The sequence below is a fragment of the Entelurus aequoreus genome, linkage group LG08, assembly GCF_033978785.1.
Source record: "Entelurus aequoreus isolate RoL-2023_Sb linkage group LG08, RoL_Eaeq_v1.1, whole genome shotgun sequence".
Taxonomy (NCBI): domain Eukaryota; kingdom Metazoa; phylum Chordata; class Actinopteri; order Syngnathiformes; family Syngnathidae; genus Entelurus; species Entelurus aequoreus.
This window is the reverse complement of record NC_084738.1, coordinates 32,498,961-32,513,412: the sequence shown is the minus strand read 5'-3', so window position 1 is coordinate 32,513,412 and position 14,452 is coordinate 32,498,961. Positions and strand designations below refer to the sequence as shown.

The following is a 14,452-nucleotide window of genomic DNA, read 5'->3' as shown; positions in this document are numbered from 1 at the left end:
TGCATTTTATTGATGGCATTTTGAATGCACAGAGCTACAGTGACTAGATCCTGAGGCCCATTCTTGTGCCATTGACCCGAGACCATCACCACATGTTGCAGCATGACAATGCACAGCCCCATGTTGCAAGAATCTGTAGAAAATTCCTGAAAGCTGAAAACATCCCAGTTCTTGCATGGCCAACATATTCATCGGACATGTCACCTGGCTGCAGTTCACTTGCTACTGATGAGCCACAAGTGAGCCGAAATTGACAAAGGAAAGGCTGCCTTATGGAAGTATCAGGTTCAAAGCCATGGCAAGTTGCTTCTAAAAGCAGGAATATAAATTCTGTGTTTCTACAAAATACAAAATCTGTTTTTATTGTCATTAAATCATGTTTGTTATTTTTGTGTTGAGCTGTTTAAATAAGCGTAAAGTTTAGAACACATTTCATTAAAGAAAAAACTTGAAAATTATCTGTCTAGGATACACTTATTAATGATGAAAAATTAAAAATAAAAACAAAAAGGGAACTGGAAAATTATATCTGTGATTAATCGCGATCATTTTGAGTTAACTATGAACAAAATGTGATTGATCACAATTATATATTTTAATCGTTTGACAGCCCTTATTTTAACATGATCTCCTATATGAAAAAAACTTCTTGAAGTATGTATTTTTTGTGTCTTGAGCACATAAGTGCAGCCTCTCTCCGATGAGCACACCTTCATAGCGCAAAAAAAAGTGGTTTCAATGTAGATTAACTGCACGTGTCCGACTGCTTCTAAAAATGCCCATAAAAAGTGGTACATGTCTCCCTCATGTTTGAAAACATAGCATAACGCCACAGGTAGGAGAAGCTTGATAACATGAATGTGCAGTAAAGCACTGTACAGTACATGCAAACATTTATGTAAGGCGATCCACAACATATTTAAATTGTACAATTGTACACACAGTCTTAGTAGATCACACGCAAAAGGCCCACTAATAGTACGCGCTATTTTATTGTTTGCACATGCTGTTTAGCGCATGGATATTGGACCTTAGTAAATCAGGCCCCAAATGTTAGCAGCTCTGTAACTATACATTACATTAAAGAAAAAATGGTAATGGTGCATTATAGGGATATATGGTATTCTGGGGGTTTAAAAACAAAACAAAACACTGAACCAAACCAAAATTGTTACCACTAACTGCGATAAGATCCGAGCCATAGATGTTTTTAAACTGTTCCACACCTACTGTAAATGTTAGCAAACCACTAACATAATGTGATTTGGGCCAAACTCGTCCACTTCAGCACAGCTGTTTACAGCACACTGAGCTCAGCTACTTGAGGTAGGAGTAAATGAGCACTTGATTTGCTTACTTAACCACACCTACAGCACATTACAGGTAATCTCATTGTAGCACTAAACAATACATATCTGATACATTTTTTAATGTTATCGGATTTATTGTTATGAGATCATAATTTCTCATATTCATCCTGCACCCCTACTTAAGCTGTAGATACCTACCAAACCAAGATTATGGCATACTGCACACTAGAGTTTAAAACATTTTGAATGTTGTTGACATTGAACGACTTCATTTTTAAAGTTTACCACAAATGCTGTGTTGTAGATGTTGCCCATCTACCACACATGCTGGTAGGTAACATGTTCTAATGTGTACATGCAGTTCTAATTGTTGTTTAACAGTGGCATATCCTCTTCATTTACAATCCTGACACAGCTACATTCATGGGACTAAAGAAGACACATTGCAAGTTCAGTATTTAAGCCAAGGCATCTGACTGTCTTAATCAGGGGTCGCCAACCCGTCAATCGCGATTAACCAGTTGATCGTTGGGACCCTACTGGTCGTTCGTGAAAATATTAGAAAAAAATAATTTATTAATATGACATCAGTGACACCCCCACCCGTAGAGTGACAAAGAGACCCACCAACAGGCAAACATTTTAACACCTTAACACTGTACACCTCGCCTCGCCTCTCTCTCTTTAGCCTCACATCCAGCCGCTCTGGACACCCGGCGGCACACTTCACCCGCTGGGCCCACAAACGCAAAATGAGAAAAAAAATGTTGACATCAACCAATAATCACAACACAAAGCTTTGTCTTAAAAAAAAAAAAGAAGTTGCATATACATATACACACATATACATACCGTATATACATATGCACACACATACAGTATATACACACACATGTATACATATACACACACACACACACACTTATATATATATATAAACACTTCAATAAACAGTTCACTAAAAAAACCCTTCAATAAACCTGCGAAACAGGCTTGTAGGGATGATATAGCCTCTGTGTTTTTTCTGACCTAACATATATTCCGCTCCACCCCGGTATTGAGCACTGTATAACGGATAAACCACAGAAACCTCGGCTATACTGTGTATATATATATATAAATATACTGTGTATATATGTATATATACACACACACACACACACACACACACATACATACATACATACACACACACACACATATATATATATATATATATATATATATATATATATATATATATATATATATATATATATATATATATATATATATATATATATATATATATATATATATATATATTGTGGCAAATGCAAGAAACACAGCGTTGTTTCTTTGAGGTCTTTATTGTAAGACTGCCAACATAAGAATACACAATAAAACACAATATGCACTTTTATAGTGTGCCCAAGAAGGTACATAAAACCACACCCATTCTGCTGAGTGTGAGCATGGTCCTAGTGCCCGCCACACAGCCCCCCCCGAACACCCAGACAGCAAGTTATGGGGAAAAAGAAAACCTGTCAGGGGGCCTCACTCGCCTGCCGTAACGGCTACAATGTCCATCCCGCGAAGCGGGTGTGCCTTGTGGAGCAGAACAAACATCAGGGTCCGGGAGAGGCGAAAGACATTCAACCCGAACAGATTTTGGGGGGCGACCTCGGCGGGAGACTTGGGCCGGCAGTATCTCTTCACCTGCAACACAATGCGCCGGTTTAAGTCTGTCCAGAGAAACGCATTCCTTGCGCCCGCCCATATCCAGCACAAAGTTTTTAGGACCGCATTCCAGCACCCTAAATGGGCCATCGTAAGGCGGTTGGAGGGGCGAACGGTGGGCGTCGTGACGTACGAAGACAAAACGGGCAGATTTAAGCTCCGATGGCACAAACGACTTAGGGAAACAGTGGTGAATCGGGCCGGGAGCCAAGGACCCCCTCGACAAAAAGGGAAACGGTCGCGGGGTACAACCCTCAGGTAAAAATTCCCCCTGAACGCGTAGTGGCTGACCGAACACCAATTCAGCGGGGGCCGCTGCAAGATCCTCTTTAGGGGCTGAGCGCAACCCGAGCATAACCCAAGGTAAACGGTCAATCCAATTGCTATCAACGAGCGCCGCACGCAAAGCCGCCTTAAGCGACCGGTGAAAGCGTTCACATAAGCCGTTAGCTTGGGGATGGTAGGCTGTAGTACGGTGCACCTGCACACCCAAGGACTGGGCCAACGCTGACCAAAGCTCCGACACAAACTGGGATCCCCTGTCCGAGGTGATATCAGACGGCGTGCCAAAACGCGCAACCCAGGCTGACAGAAACGCGCGAGCAACGTCTACCGAGGCAGTGGAGGAAAGAGGAACTTCTTCCGGCCATCTGGTGGTACGATCTACCATCGTTAGCAAATGTGTATAACCCTGCGACGGAGGGAGGGGGCCAACTAAGTCTACATGCACATGGTCAAACCGCCTGACCGGAATCGGAAATGGTTCGAGGGCCGCCTTTGTGTGCCGGTGGACCTTGGCGCGCTGACATGCCACGCATGCGGCTGCCCACTGCCTAACATCCTTCCTAAGGCCAGGCCAAACAAACTTGGCACCAACCAACTTGACGGAAGCCCGAACGCCAGGGTGCGACAGGAAGTGTATTGCGTCAAAAACCCGGCGGCGCCAGTCTACCGGGACAACCGGCCGAGGGCGGCCAGTGGAAACATCGCAGAGGAGGGCGGGACCGCCATCCTGAACTACCACCTCCTCGAGCACTAGCGCTGTACCGTCAGTTTTGAGCGCACGGAGGTCAGGGTCGTCGGGCTGGTCAGCGGCTATTCCCGAAAAATCTAAACCGAGCTGCATGGGACACACGAGTACGCGTGAGAGACAGTCAGCCACAGGGTTGGCCTTACCGGCCACATGCTGAATGTCCGTAGTGAACTCTGAGATGGCCGACAAGTGACGATGCTGACGGGCTGACCAAGGCTCTGTGACCTTTGACATGGCAAACATCAGGGGTTTGTGGTCAACAAAAGCCGTGAAGGACCGACCTTCCAACAGAAAACGAAAATGGCGTGTTGCAAGATACAGTGCCAACAACTCTCGGTCAAATACACTGTACTTCCGCTCGTTATCTCGCAGTTTACGACTGAAAAACGCAAGGGGCTGCCATACATTCGCCACCCACTGCTCCACCACAGCGCCCACGGCGACATCAGACGCGTCCGTTGTCAAAGCCACGGGCGCCGCGGAAACAGGGTGGGCGAGGAGAGCAGCCTCTGCGAGCGCGGATTTAGCCCTATGAAAAGCTTGGACTCGCTGAGGAGACCATTCGAGGGAATCGCTTGCCTTTTTGTTCCGTAGGGCACCATAAAGAGGCTGCAGGAGGTGGGCAGCGCGAGGAAGGAACCGATTATAAAAATTAATCATGCCCAAAAATTCCTGCAGCGCTTTGACAGTGGAGGGGCGAGGAAAATCTGCCACCACTTGCACTTTTGAAGGCAAAGGGATCGCACCCAGCGACGAAATACGGTGACCTAAAAAATCAATCTCTGACAGCCCAGACTGACATTTAGAAGGATTGACGATCAGGCCGTGCTCGTCAAGACGTGTGAACACCTGTGTTAGGTGTGACTGGTGCTCCTCGGCTGAAGGACTCGCCACCAAAATGTCGTCCAGATAAACAAACACAAAATTGAGGCCGCGCAAAACTGAGTCCATTAATCTCTGAAAGGTTTGTGCTGCCCCCTTCAGGCCAAAAGGCATACGCTGGAACTCAAAAAGCCCAAACGGGGTTATTACTGCGGTCTTGGGCACGTCCTCGGCACGCACCGGCACCTGGTGATAACCACGAACTAAGTCTACCTTCGAGAAAATGGCGGCGCCAGCCAGGCGCGCCGAAAAGTCCTGGATGTGCGGAATAGGGTAGCGATCGTGCGTTGTGATGTTGTTAAGGCGGCGAAAATCCCCACAAGGCCACCAGGAACCGTCTGACTTGGGCACCATGTGCAAGGGCGAGGCCCACGGGCTATTAGAACGCCTAACGATGCCTAAACGCTCCATAGTAGCAAACTCCTCTTTAGCAATGGTCGATTTAGCCGCGTCAAGACGGCGCGCGCGCGCAAAAACTGGCGGGCCCACCGTGGGAATGAAATGTTCGACACCGTGCTTAGTGTCCGCGGTGGAAAAAGCGGGAGTGGTTAATGACGGAAAATCCGCCAGCAAACGCTGAAAAACGTCACCAGATACCAAATAATTAGCGTGTGTTAACGGTCCAAGTCCCCCCGCCTTACGTGTAAAAGTTGAAAAAGACACAGCATCAATCAATCGGCGGTTAGCAACATCAACAAGCAGTCCATTAGCACACAGAAAATCCGCGCCAATAATGGGAACCGTGATGGCGGCGATGATAAAGTCCCACTGGAATTTGCGTCCATGAAAGCACACCGTCACCAACCTGGAGCCGAAAGTGTCGATCGACGAGCTGTTGGCGGCATTCAGCAGCGGCCCGCAGCCACCTGTCGCCCTGTCCGCGTCCGTGGCAGGTAACAGGCTGACTTGCGAACCGGAGTCCACCAGGAAACGTCTCCTTGACGACGAGTCAGCGATGAAGAGCAGCTCGCTTGCTTCGCCGGCGCCCACAGCTGCTACTGAACGCTGGCGTTGGAGTTTCCCGGGGCCGTGAAGGAGCATGGAGGGACACACCGTCGAGCTTTGGCGCCAAAACGTTGATGGAAGAAGCACTGGCTCGCTTCGCGCCTTTTTCGGGTAGCGAATCCCGCCACTACCGCTGGGTCCGCGTTCTCCATCGTCTGCAGGGGGGGGGCGCTTCTACGCTCTGCACGGCAAACCGTCTGGAAGCCAGAAGCACCCGGTCAGCTTCTTCAGCCAAGCCCCGGTAGTCGCCGGAGGCCAGAGAAGCGGAGTTAGCCAACACCGCACGGGCCGCAGGTGGTAGCTGCCGCAAGAAAAGATACTGGAAAATGAACCCGCCCTCCTCGGAGCCCAGCAGCGACAGCATACTGTCCATTAGATCCAAGGCGGTGCTATCGCCCAAACCGGGCAGGGAAAGAAGTCTATCTGCCCTCTCAGCGTCAGTTAGAGTAAATCTCCGAAGCAGAAGATTCTTGAGTGCAGCGTACTCGCCGCGCTGTGGAGGCGTTCGCAACAGCTGCATGGCGCGGCGAGTGGTCGCCTGGTCGAGGGCTGTTACGACCAAGTAATACCGGGAGTCGTCGCCGGCGATTCCTCGCAGGTGGAAAAGTGCCTCGATGTGCTGGAACCATGATGCCGGGTCGCTCTGCCAGAACTCCGGAAGCTTTGTCCCCGCGGGGGATACAGGTTGCTGGAGTTGGGGCGACATGGCCGATGAAGACACAGCTTCCTCTTCTGCGTGAAACATTGTCGGGGTCACCAATGTGGCAAATGCGAGAAACACAGCGTTGTTTCTTTGAGGTCTTTATTGTAAGACTGCCAACATAAGAATACACAATAAAACACAATATGCACTTTTATAGTGTGCCCAAGAAGGTACATAAAACCACACCCATTCTGCTGAGTGTGAGCATGGTCCTAGTGCCCGTCACAATATATATATATATATATATATATATATATATATATATATATATATATATATATATATATATATATATATATATATATATATATATACTCCTCTCTGAGCCGCCACCTTACCGTGGCAGAGGAGTTTGCGTGTCCCAATGATCCTAGGAGCTATGTTGTCCGGGGGCTTTATGCCCCCTGGTAGGGTCTCCCAAGACAAACTGGTCCTAGGTGAGGGATCAGACAAAGAGCAGCTCGAAGACCTCAATGAAAAATAAAAACTATGGACCCAGATTTCCCTTGCCCGGACGCGGGTCACCGGGGCCCCCCTCTGGAGCCAGGCCCGGAGGTGGGGCACGATGGCGAGCGCCTGGTGGCCGGGCCTGTCCCCATGGGGCCCGGCCGGGCACAGCCCGAAGAGGCAACGTGGGTTCCCCCTCCAATGAGCTCACCACCCATAGCAGGGGTCATAGAGGTCGGGTGCGATGTGAGCTGGGCGGCAGCCGAAGGCAGGGCACTTGGCGGTCCGATCCTCGGCTACAGAAGCTAGCTCTTGGGACGTGGAACGTCACCTCGCTGGGGGGGAAGGAGCCTGAGCTAGTGCGCGAGGTGGAGAAGTTCCGACTAGACATAGTCGGACTCACTTCGACGCACAGCAAGGGCTCTGGAACCAGTTCTCTCGAGAGGGGCTGGACTCTCTTCTACTCTGGCGTTGCCGGCAGTGAGAGGCGACGGGCTTGGGCGTCAATTCTTGTTGTCCCCCGGCTCAGAGCCTGCATGTTGGAGTTCAACCCGGTGGACGAGAGTGTAGCTTCCCTCCGCCTTCGGGTGGGGGATGGGTCCTGACTGTGGTTTGCGCTTACGCGCCAAACCGCAGCTCAGAGTACCCACCCTTTTTGGATTCACTCGAGGGAGTACTTGAGAGTGTTCCCCCGGGTGATTCCCTCGTTCTACTGGGGGACTTCAACGCTCATGTTGGCAGCGACAGTGAAACCTGGAGAGGCGTGATTGGGAAGAATGGCTGCCCGGATCTGAACCCGAGCGGTGTTTTGTTATTGGACTTTTGTGCCCGTCACAGATTGTCCATAACGAACACCATGTTCAAACATAAGGGTGTCCATATGTGCACTTGGCACCAGGACACCCTAGGCCGCAGTTCCATGATCGACTTTGTAGTTGTGTCGTCGGATTTGAGGCCTCATGTTTTGGACACTCGGGTGAAGAGAGGGGCGGAGCTTTCTACCGATCACCACCTGGTGGTGAGTTGGCTGCGATTGTGGGGGAGGATGCCGGACAGACCTGGCAGGCCCAAACGCATTGTGAGGGTTTGCTGGGAACGTCTGGCAGAGTCTCCTGTCAGAGAGAGTTTCAATTCCCACCTCCGGAAGAACTTTGAACATGTCACAAGGGAGGTGCTGGACATTGAGTCCGAATGGACCATGTTCCGCTCCTCTATTGTCGAGGCGGCTGATTCGAGCTGTGGCAGCAAGGTAGTTGGTGCCTGTCGTGGCGGTAATCCTAGAACCCGTTGGTGGACACCGGCGGTGAGGGATGCCGTCAAGCTGACGAAGGAGTCCTATCGGGTTCTTTTGGCTCATGGGACTCCTGAGGCAGCGGACAGGTACCGACAGGCCAAGCGGTGTGCGGCTTCGGCGGTCGCGGAGGCAAAAACTCGGACATGGGAGGGGTTCGGGGAAGCCATGGAAAACGACTTCCGGACGGCTTCGAAGCGATTCTGGACCACCATCCGCCGCCTCAGGAAGGGGAAGCAGTGCACTATCAACACCGTGTATGGTGAGGATGGTGTTCTGCTGACCTCGACTGCGGATGTTGTGGATCGGTGGAGGGAATACTTCGAAGACCTCCTCAATCCCACCAACACGTCTTCCTATGAGGAAGCAGTGCCTGGGGAATCTGTGGTGGGCTCTCCTATTTCTGGGGCTGAGGTTGCCGAGGTAGTTAAAAAGCTCCTCGGTGGCAAGGCCCATCCGCCCGGAGTTCCTTAAGGCTCTGGATGCTTTGGGGCTGTCTTGGTTGACAAGACTCTGCAGCATCGCGTGGTCATCGGGGGCGGTACCTCTGGATTGGCAGACCGGGGTGGTGGTTCCTCTCTTTAAGAAGGGGAACCGGAGGGTGTGTTCTAACTATCTTGGGATCACACTCCTCAGCCTTCCCGGTAAGGTTTATTCAGGTGTGCTGGAGAGGAGGCTACGCCGGATAGTCGAACCTCGGATTCAGGAGGAACAGTGTGGTTTTCGTCCTGGTCGTGGAACTGTGGACCAGCTCTATACTCTCGGCAGGGTCCTTGAGGGTGCATGGGAGTTTGCCCAGCCAGTCTACATGTGTTTTGTGGACTTGGAGAAGGCATTCGATCGTGTCCCTCGGGAAGTCCTGTGGGGAGTGCTCAGAGAGTATGGGGTATCGGACTGTCTGATTGTGGCGGTCCGCTCCCTGTATGATCAGTGCCAGAGTTTGGTCCGCATTACCGGCAGTAAGTCGGACACGTTTCCAGTGAGGGTTGGACTCCGCCAAGGCTGCCCTTTGTCACCGATTCTGTTCATAACTTTTATGGACAGAATTTCTAGGCGCAGTCAAGGCGTTGAGGGGATCTGGTTTGGTGGCTGCAGGATTAGGTCTCTGCTTTTTGCAGATGATGTGGTCCTGATGGCTTCATCTGGCCAGGATCTTCAGCTCTCACTGGATCGGTTCGCAGCTGAGTGTGAAGCGACTGGGATGAGAATCAGCACCTCAAAGTCCGAATCCATGGTTCTTGCCCGGAAAAGGGTGGAGTGCCATCTCCGGGTTGCGGAGGATACCCTGCCCCAAGTGGAGGAGTTCAAGTACCTCAGAGTCTTGTTCACGAGTGAGGGAAGAGTGGATTGTGAGATCGACAGGCGGATCGGTGCGGCGTCTTCAGTAATGCGGACGCTGTGTCGATCCGTTGTGGTGAAGAAGGAGCTGAGCCGGAAGGCAAAGCTCTCAATTTACCAGTTGATCTACGTTCCCATCCTCACCTATGGTCATGAGCTTTGGGTTATGACCGAAAGGACAAGATCACGGGTACAAGCGGCCAAAATGAGTTTCCTCCGCCGGGTGGCGGGGCTCTCCCTTAGAGATAGGGTGAGAAGCTCTGCCATCCGGGGGGAGCTCAAAGTAAAGCCGCTGCTCCTCCACATCGAGAGGAGCCAGATGAAGTGGTTCGGGCATCTGGTCAGGATGCCACCCGAACGCCTCCCTAGGGAGGTGTTTAGGGCACGTCCGACCGGTATGAGGCCACGGGGAAGACCCAGGACACGTTGGGAAGACTATGTCTCCCGGCTGGCCTGGGAACGCCTCGGGATCCCCCGGGAGGAGCTGGACGAAGTGGCTGGGGAGAGGGAAGTCTGGGCTTCCCTGCTTAAGCTGCTGCCCCCGCGACCCGACCTCGGATAAGCGGAAGAAGATGGATGGATGGATGGATATATATATATATATATATATATATATATATATATATATATATATATATATATATATATATATATATATATATATATATATATATACACACACACTAGGGTTGTACGGTATACGGGTAATAATAAAGTATCGCGGTACTAATCAATTGAAATCGGTACTATACCACATTTGAAAAGTACCTGTACCATTCTTTCATCGGATTGCCGCTGTGCGGCGGTGACTACAGAGCCGAGGTACATGATGTTGAGTGTGTCAAAATGCACACACAAAGTGCATACAAGCAATAACATCGTGGTGGGGAAGAATGGCAAAAAATGAAAATTCTACTGGTTAATAAAGAGGGTGCGTGAAGCACAATATGGAAGTATATGGACTTCAAAACTAATTTTAAACAGGGAGACGCCGCGCTGCAAATGCTGTTTTACACCTGTCCTGGTTGTCGGCTCCGAGACCGTGGTCGAGGAACGCAGGGAATACGTTTCCTCCAGGGCCGATGTTTTGTCGGGGGTAACATCGTTCACTTTACCTTTACTCCGCTCTTTGGTCGGAATGGCGAGGCCATCGATTAGTTACAACTTGGTCACATTATTTATAATTTCCACAGGTCACACCCGGACATCCACCATGCTATTAACACTCCTGCATATGCTACTGCTACCTCTCCTTACTTTTCCACTCACTTACTCACATCACTCACCCCACATTCTGACATTCTTAAAGGAGCACACACACACACACACACACACACACACACATACACTTCTCTCACAACAGCTGCTTTAAAACACGCCTCGCCAAATGTGGCCATTAGTATTACCACCGTTGCTTCAAACTTAGGTAAACATTTAATTAATAAGCATTCAGATCTACACAATGAGATATAAAGAGTGACAGGTAATAATGTAGTTGATACACCTGTCCTGCTGTTTAGCTCTGGTGCAGACCGTAGTCGAGAAGCACTGGACAGACGTCCCTTCCACTTCACCCGGCAATGGGCTCTGCTAAGCTCCACTTTCGGATCAGAATGACGAGGCCACCGATTCGTGACAATCTGGTTGCTTTATTATTAGTTTTGCAGGACGCAACCAGACCCGTTCATTATTCTACTGCGCAGTGCAAGCGCTACCTCTCTCTCTCTTTACTCACCCACTCACTCACTGACAACACATTGCCATTCTCACAAACACACACACACTACTGTCATAAGTTGCCAGCTCCCCTGCTGTGCACATGTAGATAAGTAACATGTAGATACGTAACATGCAGATATGTAACATACAGATACGTAACATGTAGATACGTAACATGTAGATAGGTAGAAGCGCGCACAGCTGCTTGGCTTGATGCCAAATGTTAGCGGAGTAAAACTGCCCAATTAGCGTCAACTAGGGCAAGTGACATGACTACATTTTGTCACAAATTTCTACAATTTGTGTTTTGTCTTTAATAAATGTGTTTTATCTGCTACATGGCTTATTTGTGCACATGTATCCATGTTGTTGTTTTTAGTACTTATTAATAATTGTATTTTTCTTAAAACACAGACCAGGAGTGGCAACCATAAATGATAAATAATATTATATAATGTCAGTAAAACTTTCTGTTCTATTCTAACCTAATCCTTGATTATGGCAGACTATATGCAATATGGAAAATTTTAATTTGAGTGCAACAAGAAAAGCCCAATGTATTTAATGCATTTTAATTTATATTTTAACATTGTAAAATGTTTAATGTAGTGTAAGATTTCTGTCAAAGTAAAGCCAATATTGACATTTTTAGTACGATATACATTAGACTGAGACCAGGGATCTCGGGCTTGAAAAGGTTGGTGATGACTGGTCTAAATAATCACTCTCTTTGTTTCAGTTTGGGACAACCAAGACTGAAAACACCCTGAAATTCATCCTTAAGACTCAAATGACTGTTGCATCCACGTCAATTTACTCATTTATGCTTTATTAGTAATGCATACGACTATGGGGGGGCATTTAGTCTCAAATAGATCTAAGTTCTCAAATTAAATGCCTGTGCTACATAACTTTGTAGAAGTACACAAATTCATTTTGTCTCAGTTTTCAGCTACCTGGTGGTAGTGGTAATCCAGTTAGCCCTATAAATATTGAAGCATCCCTTGCCTGCTACCTCTTCCAACAAATATATTGTAGCTGACAATTGTTTAGGTCACTGTTTTTTGTTTAGTTTGGGTATTTTCAGAGAGTCTGTGACTTTAAATTCCTGTGGTGGCAATTTGTTGGCACCATTATACATTCTGATTTGCAGGAATGGCACAAATGAGAAGTCAACAATTCCAAGTTTCACCCAATGCCATTAAATGTCTCATCAAGCAAGCGTGCTTGAATGTTTTGTCTGGTTTACCAAAATAGAATGCAGCCATCATTCTAAAACCCAGCGTGCCTTTGCCTTGTTAATTCAAAATGTGTTGTGCTATGAAAATGATGGTTTTATTCTAGTGTTGCATCAAACCAACAAGTTTGAGTCCTCATTAGATTTTTGTTACAGAAGGGAAAATAGCACCATTATTCAGGTGGATTTATAACTTTAAGTAATAACCAGATTCTGTGTTTCTTTCGCTTTCTGTCAGGTGACATATGGCTCATTTGACTACACGTCGCTTCTGTATTTGTCTGACTACGGCTCTGACTTCACTGGAGGAAGGTTCGTCTTCATGGACCAGGATGGCAATAAGACAGTTGAACCAAGAGCAGGTAACTACCAAGTCAATTGTAGGGATGATGCTCGAAACCGATTTTCCCGGTTGTTCGATAAGAAAAGAACAGAGTCCTCGGACTCGTAACCCTTTTTGAGAACCGGTACCCATTATCGAGTCCTCTATAGTAAAGAAAAAGAGTTGGTTCTTTATTCGAATCCCTGGGAACGAATCCCAAATGGGCAATGTTATGCCCATTTGATTGTAGACTCTTACTGACACCTTGTGGCGATATGAAAATACTACGCGTCATTAGTCTGACCACTTCCGGGTTGGCGAGTCAGTTAAGTTCATGAGACAATTGAGAAGTAGACAAGTTGTGTTAGCTCTTACAAGCCTCGGAAAAGATAAGTCTGTAAGTAAACTGTTTAACTTGTTTATGTAACTCAATATTAAGGTGGAAAGTGGTTAAATTTTAAACTAAGATGTTTATTGAAAAACGATTTTTGTGCACTGTTTCAATGGATGATTTGAGGACTTAAAATGGCTGCCAGTTGTATATTTCCACCATCGAAATAGTTTCAACACTCAGAAGTATTTGTTTGATGATAGTACTGTATATTTGTGTGAAGCTAATATTTACATATTGTGTATTAAATTTGAGTATGTTAATTGAATCACATAGCTTATACATTTGTCATTGTGTGTTTTTCAGTTTAAAAAATAAATAAAAATAACAGTCCAGTACAAGACAAAAGTAAAGATAGGAAAAGACAAAGCAAGATCAACAACAATAAAGAGCCTAGATGGATTAATCTGCTTTGGAACTTTATTAGACGTCTTGGATTGTTTGTTAGCTGTCTGCCTGTGGGTGTAGTTAGTATGTTCCAATAGCAGCAACTTTTTGGAGAGCTGTATTATTTTAAGTTTTGTGCCCAAGGGACTGATTTTATTTAACACTATATTATTATTTATACACCTATAGTGATCACAGAGACAGGTTGTTTTTGTGTTACTGTATATATTTGTTTTTCTGAAAAATCCCACTTAATATACTTTGGGTAACAACAGTCAATATTTATTTATTTTATTTTTTTAGGGGGGTAACAGTCAATATTTATTTATTTTATTTTATTTTTTTCTTATAAAATAAAAGTGAGCTTTTGTTAAACCACATATTGTGTTTTTTTCCATATACAACAACCTATCTGGATTCGATAAGAGAATCAATAAGGAATCGGTTCGATAAGAGGATTCGATAATAGGCTCGAACTCAATAATTTCTTATCAAACATCATCCCTAGTCAATTGTAATGTTTACTCTATTTTATTGCACCATCTATACACTAGAGGTGGGAATCTTTGGCCACCTCTCGATTGATTACGATTCAGGAGCTACGATTCGATTAAAAATTGATTATTGATGCACCTTTAATTTATGTACAATTGATGCAGTTTTGCATT

General features: G+C 46.9%; 1 protein-coding gene across 4 annotated transcripts in view; it reads left to right on the top strand.

Annotated features, from left to right (window-relative positions):
- The window catches only part of uts2r2 (urotensin-2 receptor 2), a 109,954-nt gene that overhangs the window by 73,260 nt on the left and 22,242 nt on the right, over window positions 1-14,452 (top strand). For all 4 annotated transcript variants that reach the window (XM_062056267.1, XM_062056266.1, XM_062056270.1 and 1 more), the window contains one exon: window positions 12,923-13,046. In XM_062056267.1, the coding sequence (XP_061912251.1) occupies window positions 12,923-13,046 (124 nt within the window). The remainder of the gene's footprint in view (window positions 1-12,922; window positions 13,047-14,452) is intronic.